The sequence below is a fragment of the Rhinoraja longicauda genome, chromosome 17, assembly GCF_053455715.1.
Source record: "Rhinoraja longicauda isolate Sanriku21f chromosome 17, sRhiLon1.1, whole genome shotgun sequence".
In the NCBI taxonomy this organism is placed as follows: Eukaryota; Metazoa; Chordata; class Chondrichthyes; order Rajiformes; family Arhynchobatidae; genus Rhinoraja; species Rhinoraja longicauda.
Window position 1 is genome coordinate 43,510,866 of NC_135969.1, and position 18,999 is coordinate 43,529,864.

Below are 18,999 nucleotides of genomic sequence, written 5' to 3' on the forward strand. Positions count from 1 at the left end.
GTTGATCAAATAGATGAGTCCAGATCTTTAAGCTGCAGCAACACTGAAAAGGAAAATATTAATCACCCAATGTTGCAGTGGAAGTAACAGATTTTTCCCATCTGTTACAGTGATTAACAGAAAATCTTCTTCTCGATGATATAAAGCATGTCTGGTTCTGGACTCCCTCAACATCGGGGATTTTTGTCCTGCATCTAGCCTGTCCAATCCTTTAAGAATTTTATATGTTTCTATATAAGATCCCCTCTCATCCATCTAAATTTCAGTGAATACAAGCCCAGTCGACCCAATATTTAGTTAAGAAAAAGGGTCCCGACCTGAAACATCGCCTATCCATGTTCTCCAGAGGTGCTGTCTGACCTGCTGAGTTACTCCAGCACTCTGTGTTTTGATCAAGATTCCAGCATCTACAATTCCTTCGTTTCTCCATTTTAGTTGACACTTTGACTTCAGTTCTTTTATCTAATCTGCAGTCCTGATCATTTACTGTGGATATTGAACATGGTTACTCAATAATGAGGGATAATATTTGTCAATTTCAAAACCATTCAATAGATCATTAACATGACTTATTTGAGGTGTCTTTACATCATGGTAATATTTGCTAACAAGTGAAATATACTCCCAATTAAATACAAAAGCCAATTATTCCAATGAATATCGCATCATGGTTGGTGGCTGATGCCACAAATTACTGGAAGTTACAATAAAGAATAGAAGAACAATGTGGTTATCTATGTGTAGGAAGGAACTGCAGATGCTGATTTAAACCGAAGATAGACACAAAAAGCTGGAGTAACTCAGCGGGTCAGACACCATCTCTGAAGAAAAGGAATGGGTGACGTTTCGGGTCGAGACCCTTCTTCATACTTAATTATCTAGTTATACTCACTTAGCCCTGATTTAAACTTTTGTAGGGACAGCAACTATAAATTATTGACTTTTCGCGATTAGTGCGGGTGTCAGGGGTTATGGGGGGAAGGCAGGAGACTGGGGTCGAGAGGGAAAGATAGATCAGCCATTGTTGAATGGCGGAGTAGACTTGATGTGCTGAACAGCCTATTTCTCCTATGACTTGTGAACTTATAAAAATGCATAGTTAAATGTTATCCTTCTGGAATTCTGGTTGATTTGATCCATGCTCGTCTATTCCAGATAGTCTATGCTATGTATAAATTATGCTGCATAAACGGGTCAATATCACAGATGACAGACAATAGTAAATTATAACAGAAAATGCTGGGGATACTCAGCAGGCAGACGGCATCGTGGGAGAGAGTAGTGCAGAATAATCTTTTTGCAATAAGACCACAACCACCACAATGCAGAGGCCATTTTGCATCTGATGTTAGCCATCTTTTAATTTTATTTACGTGCAATTTTAACTCCACAGGTTGATTAAGGATTCTGGGGACAAATTGCAGTCTCTTCTTCAGTCTGGATTTGAGCAGTATGTTGCCTGGAATGTTACTTCTGCACAGCTTGCAAAGACTGCAATTGTAAGATCATGATTCTCATTCTCATTTCCTTGTTCTGTAATCAATACCAATCTAATAATGACATTCAACTAAATTATCAGATTTACTTCAATTTCTGGTATGTAATAGGTGATTTCTGATCATGATTGCAAATTGATTTCACTGAAAGAACAATAAGTAATGAAAAATGTTGCATTTTGAAAGGGAAATTGCAGATTTTACAAAGGTCTGCTACTGTGATTTGTTCGAGTAATAATGAAACATATATTTAAAGTTTCATGCAATACTTGAAGTCCCAGATGACATTGAGAGTTTCATAAGCAGATAAAATGATGCGTAGAAGAATTCTGTTTCAGTTAACTGTGGTTGAGTTAAAATACAGGTGTTGAAATTCAATACATTTAGCCTGACATGTAGCATTGGGGTCTAGTAAGCATACTGTAACATTAGTGTCTCATTTTAAAAATTTGCATTAATTTTATATTGTTCAGTGATGGAGTCAGAAATTCAACACTGAATCAGGTCCTTCAGCTCATTGAGTCTATGCCAACCACCAACCACCCTTTTCTTTAAACAAGCTCGTCCCCAGCCTAAACCATTTTATTCTCCCCACAATCCAATGGACTCTGGTCCCCCCCCCCCCCCCCCCCCCCAGATTCTGCCAGTAAGCACCAGGCGGCTGCAGGGCCTCCAGCTGTCGCCTTCCTTGTACGTGTGGATTGACCAGCAAACCGACGTCCCTCTCCTCACCCGTCCATCTTTGTGCCCCCGGGGGAGGGAAAAACTGCAGATGCTGGTTTAAATCGAAGGTTTAAATGCTGGAGTAACCATTCCTTCTCTCCCGAGATGCTACCTGACCCGCCGAGTTACTCCAGCATTTTGTGTCTACCTATGGGCGAGAAGAGGGATGAGTGTGGCAAGTAAACTCCATGGTGCACTCCGTGTCACTCGCTGATCTTTGTGTGGGACATGGAGTGCCAGCCCAAAAACGAACACAGCATTTGAGAGAAAACTCAGCATTGTAGCGCATCAGTTCCACAAAGTCCAATGTCCGCAATGGGGTAGAAGTGAATCGGACAGCACCCTAGTTTATGGAAGAACCATTCAGAAATCTGATAACAGAGGGGAAGAAACTTGTCCTGAGTCTGGTGGTGTACGCTTTCAAGCTTCTGTACCTTCTGCCCATTGGAAATGGGGAGAAAGAAAGGGAAACAACAGAAACACACAACAACCTCTTAAAATGGTCCTCCGAATGCAGGAATAGCCACTGCTTAGTTGCCAGATGGGAGCAGGGAGGTGGAGGAGTGACTGGGATGAGACAAGTCTTTGATTATGTGGGCTGCTTTTCCGAGGCAGCATTAAATGTAGATGGAGTCAATGGTGAGAAGTCTGGTCTGTGTGAAGGACTTGGGGGTTACATCTACAACTCTCTACAATATCTTGCTATCTTGGGCAGAGTTGTGAGTCTTGTGGGTTCAATATTTCAGTTTGATTATTCAGCCTCTTTTTAATTTACCAGGCCCACTGTCAATATACAGTTGTGAAGAACTTTGTGGAAATAATGGATGGATTGAAGCTAGAAACTGAGGTCCAGCAAGTGATCAAGAGATTGTGTGATCTTCATGCACTGTCAGGCATTCTGTCCAATGCTGGGGATTTTCTGTACGATGGCTATCTAACCGGAAAGCAACTCGACTTGGTGACCTCTTCTCATCTGGATCTTCTAGCTCTTATCCGGTAATTTACTTGTAAATAAATGCAAAGGAATAAAGAAAAATATTTGAACGTGCCAATTAGTTTATCCAAGTCAAATGCTCTTGTTGGTTTTAGTTTAAAGTTGAAGGGAAAATCATGTACCACAGCAGACAATGGCTTTATCACCATAAAGTTCATGCTTTTTTTGTCTGCATGAGTGTAGATCAGTGCATGTTCCTTTAACATAGTGACCTCACCACTACTAACCACTCCCCATTGTCTCTGGTATAATTGTAACTTCCCCACCTCCAGCTCGCTCTCTAGTGCCAGTGATGACCACGGACAGCTAGGGCATAATGTATGTGTAGTGTCATTAATAAACTTATATAGTAAAAGACTCTGCCTACGAGTGGCATCCTTTTACATGGTGTCAGATCGGTAGACTTGCGTCTCCTGTTTATCGGTTTTTAGTTTATCATTTGTTTCTCCCAATTGTGTCCCCTCCTTCCACTTTGCCATGTCTTCCTCGTGTCGTCGTCCGGACACGCTCGTTTTCGATGAGGACATAGTGCACCGCTGGACTGTCTTCCAGCGGGACTACGAACACTATATAGCGATTGCCTATCCTGATGCAACTGCTGCGATAAGAGCTCACCTGCTCCTCAACCTGGCTGGTCCGGAGGCAATGGAACGCTATGCGTCGTTCCAATTCGTCCCTCCGGAGGACCGCAACGACCCGGTATGTCTCATGGCTAAGTTCACTGCCCTGTGCGATATACCCACCAATAACATTATCGAACGTTTCAAATTTTTCTCGCGGCGTCAGACTCCAGGGGAGCACGTTGACGCCTTCATTGCATCTTTAAGACATATGGCTCGGCGGTGCCGCCTTCAAACGATTACACCCGACGAGATGATCAGGGACGTCCTGGTCAACGGTCTCCTAAACTCTAAGCTGCGGGATGAGCTCCTGATGAAGCCTGACCTGTCGCTGACGGACGCCATACATGCCGCACGCATGGCCTCTGCTGTTGGCTCAGTATCTCGGCCGGCGCCCCAGGACATAAATTTCACCGGCCGCCGGCGATTGAATGACCCGCAGACCCGGGTCGCCCCCTCCGCGCCCGCTATGGTCACCCCTCGCAGATGCCCAAACTGCAACTTCTCGTCACACAGGTATAACGTTTGCCCAGCGCAGGGCAAGACTTGTAATTCCTGCGGGAAGCAGAACCATTTTTCTGCAGCTTGTCGTTCTCGTGGGAGACCTGTCCCTGCTCCTAGAGGGAGTCTAAACAACCTTGCCAACGATGATAGCGAAACCGGTTCCCGGAACCAACATGAGGTACTCCATGGCTCAGATACGACTTCCTCCCATGGAGACTCTCTGGTGTTTTCGCTCTTGGGAGCACCTGCATTGATAACGGATCCATCCGTGCATGTTACAGTCAATGGACACTCCTTCCCTGCCAAGGTCGATACTGGGGCGTTTGCAAATGTTATGTCTGTGCGCCTCTTCAAGCAGATAAGTTCGGGGGAGAGGGTTACTCCTGACAACTCCCGCCTCCATGCCTATGGGGGAGGCGTTCTGATTGCCGTGGGAAAGGCAACGGTTATCTGTACTGTTCTGGAGACCTCTCGGCCCCTCACGTTCCTCCTGCTAGCATCTGAAAACGTCACCCTGCTGGGCGCCCGTGCATGCCAGGACTTTGGTTTGGTCTCATTTCACCGCGACATCTACCTGGTGCAGGCCCCCATGGACCCCCTGATCGAGTACCCTGACCGATTTGATGACGTCCTGGGGAAGCTGCCCTGTGCCTACAAGATCGTTGTGGACCCGGGGGTCGACCCAGTGGTCAGACCGGCCCACCGTGTGTCTTTTGCCATGAAGGGCCGCGTGGAGTCCACACTACGTGGCATGGTGGACATGGGCATCCTCAAGGAGGTGAGTGCCCCCACCCAGTGGGTCTCCACCATGGTGGTCGCTGCCAAGAAGGACGCGAGCGAGATCAGGATCTGCATCAACCCCAAGGACCTGAACCTGGCTATTAAACGCCCGCACTACCCCATGCGGACGGTGGAGGACGTCGCGGCACAGGTCGGTCCAGCCACGGTTTTCTCGGTCCTGGATGCCAAGAGCTCCTTTTGGCAGATACCGCTGGATGCACGTTCCTCCTTCCTGACCACCTTCAGCACACCGTTCGGCAGGTTCCGTTTCCTCCGCATGCCTTTTGGGATCAACTCGGCAAGCGAGGTTTTTCAGCGTACGATGGAGCAGCTGTTTGCTGGGTTGCCATGCGCCATCATCGTGGATGACATCTTGGTGTACGGGAGGGACGTCGCTGAGCATGACCGACACCTCCGCCAGGTCCTGGACAAGGCTCGTGAGATCAACCTCAAGCTTAATCGAAGGAAGTGTCGGTTCCGCGTTGAGGAAGTCACCTACGTCGGCCACGTTTTCACGGCGGGTGGCCTGAAGCCAGACCCCGCGAAGACGGCGGCGATCACCAAAATGCCCGCTCCCACTGACGTGCCCGGCCTGCAGCGCTTCCTGGGCATGGTCAACTACTTGGGTAAGTTCATACCCGACCTCAGCGAACTGAGTGCCCCCCTGAGGGAGCTGACCAAGAAGGACAATGCCTGGGTCTGGCTCCCGCACCACCAGTCGGCCTTCGTGGCCCTGAGGTCCAGACTCGCACGGACCCCGACTTTGCAGTTTTTCGACCTGAACAGGCCAATTGTCCTCACCTGCGATGCATCTCGGTTCGGCCTTGGTGCTGCCTGCCTGCAGCTCTACGACGACCGACAGCTGCCCGTCTCCTATGCCTCTCGCACAATGACCCCTGCTGAACAGCGCTACGCGCAGATTGAAAAGGAGCTCCTTGCCGTGGTGTTCGCGTGCTCCAAATTCAGAGACTACGTTCTGGGAAAAACTTTCACCATCGAAACAGACCACCAGCCGCTGGTCTCTATTTTAAACAAGCCCATCCACGCAGCCTCGTCCCGCTTGCAGCGAATGATGCTGCAGCTGCAGCGTTTTACATTCGAAATCGTGTACCGCAAAGGCAAGGAGATGTTCGTGGCAGACACTTTGTCCCGTGCCCCACTACCTTCCATTTCCCGCCATCCGTACGAATCGGCTGACCTGATGGTGTTGAACGTCAACATCGTTCCATCTTGGCAGATGCAGTCCCTGGTCACACACACTGCCGCTGATCCGACCCTTCAACAGCTTAAGGGCGTCATCCGCCGTGGCTGGCCTGAACGACGGTCTTCCCTGCCGGCTGGTGCCGTGCCCTACTTCCTGGTTCGGGATGAACTGGTGCTGCACGCGGGCGTGGTGGTGAAGGGTCACAAGGTTGTGGTGCCGGCTGCGCTGCGAGATCACTACTTCCACACTGCCCACAACGGACACCCAGGGGTGGAGGCCACGTTATCCCAGGCCCAAGCACAGTTTTACTGGCCTGGCATGGTCAAGGAGATCCGGGACAGGGTCTCCGCCTGCGCTGCCTGCAACAGCCTATTACCTCATCAGCAGCGCCAGCCTCTCCTGCAGCAGCCGGCTCCCGAGTTGCCATGGATGGCTGTTGCCGCCGATATTTTCGAGTGGCGTGGCAAACACTACCTGGTATTGGTGGACTCCTACTCCAGCTGGTTCGAGGTGGACCTGCTGCCGTCCCTCACGTCTGCTGCCGTCATCGGGAAGCTTCGCCGCCACTTCTCTACCTTTGGTTCCCCGGCATCTCTCCAGTCCGACAACGGCAGCCAGTTTACCAGCGCGGAGTTTGCTGTTTTCGCAAATCGGTGGAACTTCCGCCACATCACCAGCAGCCCCGAGTACCCGCAAAGCAATGGACTTGCAGAGCGCGCTGTCCGCAGCGCTAAGGAACTGATGGAACGTTGCCGGCTTGACAGTTCGGACTTGTACCTTGCCCTCCTCAACCTCCGCAACATCTCCCGGGACCCCGCGCTCGGTTCCCCTGCACAGCGCCTCATGTCCCGCACCACTAGACCCCCTATCCCCGTCTCCCAGCAATCCCTGCAACCCACGGCTCGGAGCCCTGCCGCTGTCAGGGAGCGCATCACTGAAAAGCAGCTCATTCAGAAGCGCTCCTTTGACAGGTCGTCCCGTCCCCTTCCACCTTTGTTCGCTGGCCAGGTTGTCCGGATGGAGTCGACCTCCGGTCACCACCGGCTGGCCGTGGTCGTCGGCAATGCTGACTCTCCACGGTCGTACCTGGTCAACTTCGAGGGCACCGTGTACCGTCGTACCCGCCAGCACCTGATGCTGGTAAACGAGCCTGCACCGCCTCCCGCGATCCCGTATTCACCTCCCGTCCAGTCCGCGGTGCCTGATGTGCCTCCTGCTCCGGTACATCCGCAGTCGCCCCAGCAACCTTCCCCTCCCTCGCCTGCGCGTGCATCGCTTCCCAGTCCTCCTCCTTCCCCTGGTTCCCCAGCCTCTGTACCCGCACCCGTTCATGCTGCTCCTTCGACCGGAGGGGATGGTGGGTTGCGCACCCGCTCTGGGAGAGTGGTCAGGCCGCCTGTCCGGTACGGTGTGTACGAGTAGTCTGCTTGTAGTTTGAGCCTAGCGCATGAGCCGTGGTCACTTTGTTTCCAAGAGGAAGGATGTAGATCAGTGCATGTTCCTTTAACATAGTGACCTCACCACTACTAACCACTCCCCATTGTCTCTGGTATAATTGTAACTTCCCCACCTCCAGCTCGCTCTCTAGTGCCAGTGATGACCACGGACAGCTAGGGCATAATGTATGTGTAGTGTCATTAATAAACTTATATAGTAAAAGACTCTGCCTACGAGTGGCATCCTTTTACAATGAGCGACCACGTTTATTCTTCGGCACATGATGCAGAGTCCACAATTGCATCGTACACTATCTTGGAGTGTGTGGAACAATAGCTGTCTCTGTTTGTCCTTTTTGATCACGTGTCGGTAAACCAAGGTAACCACAGAAGATGCCATAAGCGACAACTTGTAAAGTTCGATATAACATGCAGAAATTATAAAGTGGGCAGTTGTTCAGTCGTGCCACAGGGAAACAGACCCTCTGACGCAACTGGTCCATGCTAAACAAGATTCCCTATCTAAGCTAAGGTGCCTCATCTAAGTTAATATAACAACTAAGGGTGGCACGGTGGCGCAGCGGTAGAGTTGCTGCCTTACAGCATCGGAGACCCGGGTTCAATCCTGACAATGGGTGCTGTCTGTACGGAGTTTGTACATTCTCCCCGTGACCTGCTTGTGTTTTCTCCGAGATCTTCAGTTTCCTCCCACACTCCAAAGACGAACAGGTTTGTAGGTTGATTGACTTGGTATGAATATAAAATGTAAAATTGTCCCTAGTGTGTGTAGGGTAGTGTTAGTGTGCGGGGATTGCTGGTCGGTGTGGACTCGGTGGCCGAAGGGCCTGTTTCTGCACTGTATCTCCAAACTCATTGCAACTTATCCCTCTATCTTCCTGTCTCCACCTATATCCTTCCTTTGTCCCGCCCCCCTGACATCAGTCTGAAGAAGGGTCTCGACCCGAAACGTCACCCATTCCTTCTCTCCCGAGATGCTGCCTGACCTGCTGAGTTACTCCAGCATTTTGTGAATAAATACCTTCGATTTGTACCAGCATCTGCAGTTACCTTCTTGTATCATTTCCTGAAGTATTGAGTCAGGCCGATTAAACTGTTTGGCCCAATCCAGTATTACGGATGTTAGTAGGTCCAATAGTACTTTGTCTTTTACTTCACCACAGTGCACAGATGCTGGATGTCGACACATTTGACCTTCCAAAGGACTGCTGAGGTTGCTGATCCAGCAGCAGTTCCATAATGTACTGAGACGGGGTCCTAATCTGCCCCATTCCTTGGCAAAGTGCAGGCACTACCTCTGTAACCCAATAAATGCAGAGGATTCAGCTGCAGATTAATTTCATATTTGGCAACAAAAACTATTTCTGCCATTCTTGTTGGGCGATGTGGAAGGTAACATATTAAAGATGAATAATTGTGGAGGAAACTTATAGAAAGGAACTGCAGATGCTGGTTTATACCGAAGGAAGACACAAAGTGCTGGAGTAACTCAGCGGGTCATGCAGCATCTCTGGAGAAAAAGGATGGGTGACGTTTCAGGTCGGAACCCTTCTTCAGACTTCAGTAAATGTTGTGTATTTCAGTGGTGTGTAAATTATTGCCATTGGCTCACAGTGGTGAGAAATGTCACTTGAGGTCTCATCATTCCTGAGGAATGTCAAATGATGAAGGCGTTGCAAACTCAACCAATTGACGGTCACTATTGGCATCAATGTCTCAAGCTGCCGCAGTCCAAATGTTGAGTTACTGTGCTCCCACTAACTCACTCTGTCATTTGTTGCTTAAAATCTCTCTGTTTAATCAAGCTTTGATCGCTGTCTGAAAATTGCCATGTAATTTGGTATTGATTTTTGTTTTGCAAAACTCCAGTGAATTGCTTCTGGATGTCGTATTACCTTGAAATGCCGTACAAGTTGCTGTGTGCTGTGACTGGAGTCAGTTTAGGTAACAATGTTTTGCCGTTACTGTTTTAGGACAGATGCTGTATCGATAGTGGATGCATTTGATTACTCCGACCAACAACTGAATTCTGCCATTGGTAATTATGATGGCAATGCTTACCAACACCTCTTTGAATGGGCTCAGAAAAGCCCCTCACATGCAAAGGTACCTTCAGTTTTGTTTGTTTGAGAATCATTGTCCCACTTCTTCTTTCGTGTCCATCATCCATGTTTCAAATGTCACATCACTGTCATCGTCTGTCCCGAAAAGGGGTGCAAGCTTCCGGCGATAATCAGTGGGAGCCATCACTTGTACAATAGATGATGGTGGTAGCAGAATTAGCTCAGGACACTTCCAGTTTCCAGCCCCGCGACGTGGACACCTGCTATGGGGCCACTGTCCCACTTGGAAGATTGGATTCCTGCTTCAATTGTAGCAAAATTGTATTTGATGAGACAGTTTTACTGCAAGCAGACAGACATATCTGCATTTCCTCCTGCTCTCATTCCTGGGTCTTTATGCTTAACAAACTGCAGCTGTGAATGAATGTTAACAGCTGGTACTTGCCTCTTTGATTCAAGTATTGATCAGGCCTTTCCTATTAGCATTTGTCACACATATTTGGACATTTCTTAAGTACCTCTCCTCTTTGGGACAAGAGAAACAAATGTCATTCATTTTTAATTATTGATAATATAATGAAAAGGATTGAAGCTTGTATCGGGTCCAACTCTTAATTCAAAAATAGATGCAAATTGCTGGAGTAACTCAGCAGGTCAGGCAACAATTCTGGAGAACACAGATGGGTGATGTTTCGGGTCGGGACCCTTCAGTCTGATTGTAGGGCGGAGGGAAGAAAAGCCTAGAGTGGATGTGGAGAGGATGTTTCCAGTAGTGGGAGAGGCTAGGAACAGAGGGCACAGCCTCAGAATAAAAGAATGTACGTTTAGAAATGGCAATGAGGAATTTCTTCAGCCAGTGGGTAGTCTGTGGAATTCATTGCCACAGATATCCATGCAGGCCAAGTCATTGGGTATTATTAAAGCAGAGATTGATAGGTTCATGATTAGTAATGGCGTCAATGGTTACGGGGAGAAGGCAGGAAAATGGTATGGATAGAGAAAAATAATTGGCCATGATCAAATGGTGGAGCAGAACCAATGAGCCAAATGGCCCGATTCTGCTCCTGTGTCTCGTGATCTGCTGGGAATGCATTTAATACCTTAATTACACCAGCAACAGCACAGCACTACCTTGGGACTGAACTCCGAGCACCTAAGTCTGAAGAAGGGTCTCGACCCGAAACGTCACCCATTCCTTCCATCCAGAGATCCCGCCCGTCCCTCTGAGTTACTCCATCATTTTGTGTCTGTCTTCGGTGTAAAACGGCATCTGCAGTTCCTTTCTGCACCTTAGATTACACGGGCATGTGTGGGAATTGGTGATTTTCTGCCTCGATTGGCTGAGTTGAAGTGTGACCACAATTTAACAGGAAGGGGATTGCGAGTCTGGGTTAAAACATGGCCGGAGAGTCGGAGGGCAGGATAGTTAAAGTGTCTGCCTTTAACAGGAAGGGAACCGTTTATGTTTACATCAAGGGAGCGAGGCGCGTGAGACCAAACCCCAAGCATCAGAGTGCTTTGGAGATCTAATTCAATAAAACGTTGCTTCATGGCCCTGTGATCCAATTCTCCCCTGCTCCTGGTATTTTGATGTTTTTCCAAAATGTCTCATTTTGTAATTGTATTGCTCTCCTTAATAGCCTTGTTAATTACATTTCCGTTCCACAAATATAATTTCTTGCATTTATGTTGCATAGTTGTCAAGGCGAGAACGATCGTTAGCTGGACGGTGAGTCACAGGTAGAGCAGGTATAAAAAGGGTGCAAACGGCACTTTAGCGGTCTTTGAGTGCAGGTCGGGCAAAGCAGCAGCGAGAACGACCGTTGGCTGGACTTAGTGAGTCTTGAGTGCAGGTTTAAAAAGAGGGCAAACAGCAGGTTAGCAGTCTTTGAGTGCTGGTCGGGCAAAGCACATACCTTCAAGCTCATCAGAGAAAGGAAGCTTAGGAGTGAGTGTGGGGATTGGCTGAACAATTAGATTGGAAGATTGGTAAATTGGACAATAAGTCAATTTAGCATCTGATATAAGCAAGGCTTGCTCAAGGGATGAGGCCCTGTCAAGGGAAGTGCCCTGTGAGAAAAGTGTGAGTCTTTGGCAGCGAGTCTTTGGCGAGGAGGCTGAGGAGGCCACACCTAACGCTGCAGAGGGTGAGACGCAAAAAGGAAATGCCAAGCAAGCTGATTCAATGTGATGCTTGCAGGATGTGGGAGGTCAGGGACACTGCTGGTGCCTCTGGCTGCTACAAATGCGAGAAGTGTATCCAGGTACAGCTCCTGAAGGACCGTGTTGGGGAACTGGAGAAGCAAGTGGATGACCTCAGGTTCATCCGAGAAACGGAGTCGTTCCTCGACAAGTCCTACAGTGAGATTGTTACACCAAAGGTACTGGAAGAGAGAAGGTGGGTGACAGTGAGAAATGGAAGGAAACAAGGAATCCAAAGGTCCCCGGGTGTTGTGCCTCGAGAACAGGTTCACCCACTTGGAAGCTGTCAGGGAAGAAGACGTTGCCACACTGAGCGGCAGACTGGTTTGCGAAACAAAAAGTGCTGTTGAGCCAAAACCAAAGAGGCCGACGTCAGGCAACGCCGTGGTAGTAGGAGACTCCATTGTGAGAGGCTCGGACAGGGGTTTCTGCGGCAACAGACGGGATTTGAGGATGGTGTGCTGCCTCCCTGGTGCCAGGATCCAGGATATCACGGACAGAGTGCAGAAAATCCTCAAGGGCGAAGGTGAACAGCCGGAAGTGATAGTGCATGTTGGCACAAACGATGTCGGACAGAAGGGGATGAATATTCTGCAGTGTGAGTTTAGAGAGCTCGGAAAAATGCTGAAAAGCAGGACCTCCAGGGTGGTTATCTCCGGTTGTACAAAAGGGACGGATTGCACCTTAACAGGTGGGGGACCAGCATTCTGGCAGGCAGGTTTGCCACTGCTACACGGGTCGTTTTTAATTAAATAAGGTGGGGGGGGGGGGGGTCAAATGGGATAGTTAAGGATGGAGTTAAAGGGAAAGAGAGTAAAGGGATAGTTAATGACCCCCAGAATTAATGGGAAAGAAAGCTCACAAAGGGATAGGAGAGTATGGCCAAGTGTAATAGGGATCGATGTGAAGGGTGAGATGAGTAAGGAATTAAAAGTATTGTATATGAATGTGCGAAGTATAAGAAGTAAAGTAGGTGAACTTGAGGCTCAGTTAGAGATTGGCAGATATGACATTGTGGGGATTACAGAAACGTGGCTGCAGGAGGATTGGGCCTGGGAACTGAATATTCAGGGTTATACATCCTATAGAAAGGACAGGCAGGTGGGCAGAGGCGGTGGGGTAGCTCTGCTGGTAAGGGACGAAATTCAGTCCCTTGCAAAAACGACATAGGGACTGACGAGGTAGAGTCACTGTGGATTGAGTTGAGGAATTGTAAAGGCGAGAAGACACTAATTGGTGTTATCTACAGACCCCCAAATAGTAGCCTGGATGTAGGGTGTAAGATGCAGCAGGAGTTAAAACTGACTTGTAAGAAAGGTAATGCCACTGAGGTGATGGGCGATTTCAATATGCAGGTAGACTGGGAAAATCAGGTTGGTTCTGGACCCCAAGAAAGAGAGTTTGTAGAGTGCCTCCGAGATGGATTCTTAGAGCAGCTTGTAATGGAGCCTACCAGAGAAAAGGCAATTCTGGATTTAGTGTTGTCCAATGAACCAGATTTTATAATATGATTAGTTTTAATCTGAAATGTCAGTGTTGCAGTTGAACAAAGGGGACTATGAAGGCATGAGAGAGGAGCTGGCCATGGTAGACTGGAAAGGGATCATATCATATCATATCATATATGTACAGCCGGAAACAGGCCTTTTCGGCCCTCCAAGTCCGTGCCGCCCAGCGATCCCCGTACATTAACACTATCCTACACCCACTAGGGACAATTTTTACTTTTTTTTTATTTTATTTTTTTTACATTTACCCAGCCAATTAACCTACATACCTGTACGTCTTTGGAGTGTGGGAGGAAACCGACGGTGGAACAGCAATGGCAGGAATTTCTGGGCATAATCCGGAAGACGCAGGATAATTTCATTCCAAAAAGGAAGAAAGATTCTAAGGGGAGTAGGACAAGGGATGGAATAAAATTAAAAGAAAAGATGTATAACACAGCAAAGAGTAGCTGGAAGCCAGAGGATTGGGAAACCTTCATAAGAAACAGAAGGTAACAAAACGGGCAATACGGGCTGAAAAGATTAAATACGAGGGGAAGCTGGCCAAGAATATAAAGAAGGACAGTAAAAGCTTCTTTAGATATGTTAAGAGAAAAAGAGTAGCAAAGACAAATGTGGGTCCCTTGAAGGCAGACACGGGTGAAATTATTATGGGTAACAAGAAAATGGCAGAAGAGTTGAACAGTCTTCGCTAAGGAAGACACAAACAAGCTCCCATATGTATTGGAGGACAGAGGATCTAGGGGGGTAGAGGAACTGAAAGAAATTTTCATTAGGCGAGAAATAGTATTGGGTAGACTAATAGGACTGATGGATAATGAGTCCCCTGGGCCTGATGGTCTGCATCCCAGGGTCCTCAGGGAGGTGGCTCTAGAAATAGTGGACGCATTGGTGATCATTTTCCAATGTTCAATATATTCAGGATCAATTCCTGTGGATTGGAGGATAGCTAATGTTATCCCACTTTTCAAGAAAGGAGCGAGAGAGAGAAAACGGGGAATTACAAACCAGTTGGCCTGACTGGGAAAGATGCTGGAGTCAATTATTAAAGAAGTAATAACGGTACATTTGGATAGCAGTAAAAGGATAAGTCCAAGTCAGCATGGATTTATGAAAGGGAAATCATGCTTGACTAATCTTCTGGAATTTTTTGAGGATGTGACAAGTAAAATGGATGAAGGGGTGCCAGTGGATGTAGTGTATCTAGACTTTCAGAAAGCCTTTGATAAGGTCCCGCATGGGCGATTGGTGACTAAAATTAGAGCACATGGTATTGGGGGTAGGGTGTTGACATGGATAGAAAATTGGTTGGCAGACAAGAAGCAAAGAGTAGGAGTAAACGGGTCCTTTTCAGAATGGCAGGCAGTGGCGAGTGGAGTGCCGCAAGGCTGGATGTTGGGGCCGCAGCTGTTTACCATATATATTAATGATTTGGAAGAGGGAATTAGAAGCAACACTAGCAAGTTTGCAGATTACACAAAGCTGGGTGGCAGTGTAAACTGTGAAGAGGATGTTAGGAGGTTGCAGGGTGACCTGGACAGGTTGAATGAGTGGGCAGATGCATGGCAGATGCAATATAATATAGATAAATGTGAGGTTATCCACTTTGGCGGCAAAAACAAGGAGGCAGATTATTATCTCAATGGAGTTAGGTTAGGTAAGGGGAAGGTGCAGCGAGACCTGGGTGTCCTTGTACACCAATCACTGAAATTTGGCGTGCAGGTACAGCAGGCAGTGAAGAAAGCTAATGGGATGTTGGCCTTCATAACAAGAGGATTTCAGTATAGGAGTAAAGAGGTTCTTCTGCTAAGACCACATCTGGAGTATTGTGTACAGTTTTGGTCTCCTAATTTGAGGAAGGACATCCTTGTAATTGAGGCAGTTCAGCGTAGGTTCACGAGATTGATCCCTGGGATGGCGGGACTGACATATGAGGAAAGATTTAAAAGACTTGGCATATATTCACTGGTGTTTAGAAGGATGAGAGGGGATCTTATAGAAACATATAAAATTATAAAAGGACTGGAAAAATGTTCCCAATGTTGGGCGAGTTCAGAACCAGGGGCTACAGTCTTAGAGTAAAGGGGAGGCCATTTAAAACTGAGGTGAGAAAAAAACTTTTTCACCCAGAGAGTTGTGAATTTGTGGAATTCTCTGCCACAGAGGGCAGTGGAGGCCAAATCACTGGACGGATTTAAGAGAGAGTTAGATAGAGCACTAGGGGCTAGTGGAATCAAGGGATATGGGGAAAAGGCAGGCACGGGTTATTGATTGGGGACGATCAGCCATGATCACAATGAATGGCTGTGCTGGCTCGAAGGGCCGAATGGCCTCCTCCTGTACCTATTTTCTGTGATAATCCACTTAACTTAATGTGATGTCTGATAATCCACTTAACTTTGGGTTTAGAAAATCTTATTAAAACCAAGTCATGTGTATATTTTCATGCCACATAAAACAAAGAAAAATCAACAAAAAAGGTGGTGCTCGAAATCTGAGGGTAGAATCACAGGCATCCAGTAAATGTTTTGTGTTCAAATGTAGGAGTATAAGAAATTGGGTAGACAAAAGGAGGTGTTGCCAAACATCAGACTGTAATTTCTACATGGTGAAACCAAAATGTATAAAAATGGCCTTTATTAAAATCTGACAATGTGCACTTTAATTGATTTTTTTTTTTCTATCACAAATCTCAAATTTGTACAGAGGCAAATAAATAAATGATGGGTCTTTGTCCCAAACATTATGGAGGGCACTGTATTGGAACGTTCTGTTTCCTTGAAAGTGCATGGGAAAGATGGTCCGAGTGTTTATTCTGGTTATCATTTTACGTAGCTAATTGACTGGGTTTTTATTTCTGCAGGTGACTCTTGCGTATGAGAAGTATCTGAGGCCTCGGTTTCAGGCAGCGCAGTCCAAACTGTGATGCAACCTTCTCCATCTCTATCCATGTTCATCTCATCAAGTTAAAGCTTTTAACAGCCTCGATGCCAAATACAAGTTGGTCACATTAAATATTAACAAAATTAGTTTATTTTCTGACTTAATAAAGAGTTTATTTGAATAACTGAAAATTATTGTACTATGTTTTTAATAAATTGCTCAAGGTTTTAAGTACATTTTCTTAAAGCTGCACCTCTATTACGAAACATCTGAAGTGTCTGAATATTTTGCTAACTGCAGCCTTTTTACTGTTTTATGGGTTAGTTTAATTAAGTTTAACACACTTAATTCCCAGAAAAATGATTAGCTATCAAATGTTAACGGGTTGTTCATCCCCTGCAGTTATGCTGATGCGTATTGGTCTGCAGATGTGACAGATTTTGAAGATTAATGACCACCTATTCAAAATTTCACTTTAGACAAAATTAGAAAACGTTGAAAACCTGTCTGATTGATCTGCCGATATTTTCAGGAAGCCACCAGAAAACCATTTCTAAAAGGATCAAACATCAATAATTTGAAATCGGGCACACCTTAAAATCAGTCATGTCATAATCTTTGCAGTTAGCAATGCTGTTCTCAAAATGTTTTAATTTTGGAGATTAAAAAGATAATAGTACTTAACAGCTGCATATAGTTTTCACACAGGTTTGCCAGATTATGCCCTCAATGGGTTCCATCTAGTTATAGTCATACAACACGGACACAGGCCCTTCTGCCCAACTCATCCGTGCCGACCAGATGCCTATCTAAGGTAGTCCAGTTTGCCCTATGAAGTCCAATGTACCTTCTTAACTGCTTCCATCACCTGCCGGTAGTAACTGGTGTACAAAGACTCCCAGAACCCTTCAGTTATCATCAACGCCCTTTCAACAACTTTCTCTAACCTTCCTCACTCCTCTGATTCACTCTTAGTCTCTATGTTCCCACATCACCCATCAATCTGCTCCAATCTTCCCCATCTCCAGCACAATAATGGTAGAGGAGTTTAGTACACTGTGATATGTAAAACCGATAAAGGTGGATTTCATATACTTAATACTAGTTGTGGTCTAAAGTCATAATTTAGACAATAGGTGCAGGAGTAGGCCATTCAGCCCTTCGAGCCAGCACCGCCATTCAATGCGATCATGGCTGATCACTCTCAATCAGTACCCCGTTCCTGCCTTCTCCCCATACCTCCTCACTCCGCTATCCTTAAGAGCTCTATCCAGCTCTCTCTTGAAAGCATCCAACGAACTGGCCTCCACTGCCTTCTGAGGCAGAGAATTCCACACCTTCACCACTCTCTGAATGAAAAAGTTCTTCCTCATCTCCGTTCTAAATGGCCTGCCCCTTATTCTTAAACTGTGGCCCCTTGTTCTGGACTCCCCCAACATTGGGAACATGTTTCCTGCCTCTAATGTGTCCAATCCCCTAATTATCTTATATGTTTTAATTATTTAAAGGTCTCGACCCGAAACGTCACCCATTCCTTCTCGCCAGAGATGCTGCCTGTCCCGCTGAGTTACTCCAGCATTTTGTGTCTATCTTCGGTTTAAAACAACATCTGCAGTTCTTTCCTAAACAAATTGTCAACCAATTTATGCAAAAGTTCAAGATTGATATATTAATATACTAGCAAAACTGTTTTGAACAGCTAGGTTCATTCCCCTAGTTTATCTAAAATCCTTGATCTTTTCATTGACAACTATGGTACCATGGGAATCTTTAGCATTGTTCAACTGTGCTGTGCAATGTAAGTAGAGGCACATCTCTCAATGCACCCCGATACAGCTCTTGGTCAAACAATGTATATATTTTATAAACTCCAGTAAACGCTGCTCTGAAAAGGCTGTTGCGGAAAGAAAAATTCAAGTAACATCACACGAGAAATCCCTGCTTCAATGAGCTGAATCCTGCAACCACTTACTAGAACATTAAAGGCTCAACCTTTTATATAAAATGTAGACCAACTTCCAAATGTCTGTGGAAGTGGATGCACACATCTGTAAATCAGTATTTTGTAAAGATCGTGTAAACAATATGAAGTATGCATGATAGACACAAAATGCTGGAGTAACTCAGCGGCACAGGCAGCATCTCTGGATGGGAATAGGTGATGTTTCAGGTCGATGCCCTACTTCAGACTGAGACACTGAGGAAGGGTCTCGACCCGAAATGTCACCCATTTCTTTTATCGAATCTGAAGAAGAGTCTCGACCATATACGTCATCCATTTTTTTAACCAGAGATGCTGCCTGCCCCGCTGAGTTACTCCAGCATTTTGTCTATCTTCGGTGTAAACCAGCATCTGCAGTTGCTTCCTATACATGAAGTATGGTTGTGTTCATTCAGACTAAATCTAACATGTACTGAAAGCCACAAGCACATTAGCAATCATATTCATCTGGACTCACACTTTACAAGCTTAAAACACTTTGGGGTACTTTTTATAGACCCAACCCTCCATTTGTTTAATAGTCGAGTCGTACTTTTCAAACTATTTATTTCATAAGCACATGGGGA

At 46.4% G+C, this 18,999-nt stretch overlaps 1 protein-coding gene across 1 annotated transcript in view; it reads left to right on the plus strand.

Annotated features, from left to right (window-relative positions):
- The window catches only part of LOC144601953 (peroxisomal acyl-coenzyme A oxidase 2-like), a 36,423-nt gene extending 19,760 nt beyond the window's left edge, over positions 1-16,663 (plus strand). Inside the window, exons 11-14 of the mRNA XM_078414583.1 lie at positions 1,394-1,499; positions 2,998-3,215; positions 9,749-9,881; positions 16,412-16,663. Coding sequence (XP_078270709.1) covers positions 1,394-1,499; positions 2,998-3,215; positions 9,749-9,881; positions 16,412-16,474 — 520 coding nt within the window. The 3' untranslated portion in view covers positions 16,475-16,663. The remainder of the gene's footprint in view (positions 1-1,393; positions 1,500-2,997; positions 3,216-9,748; positions 9,882-16,411) is intronic.
- Positions 16,664-18,999: the final 2,336 nt, after the last annotated feature.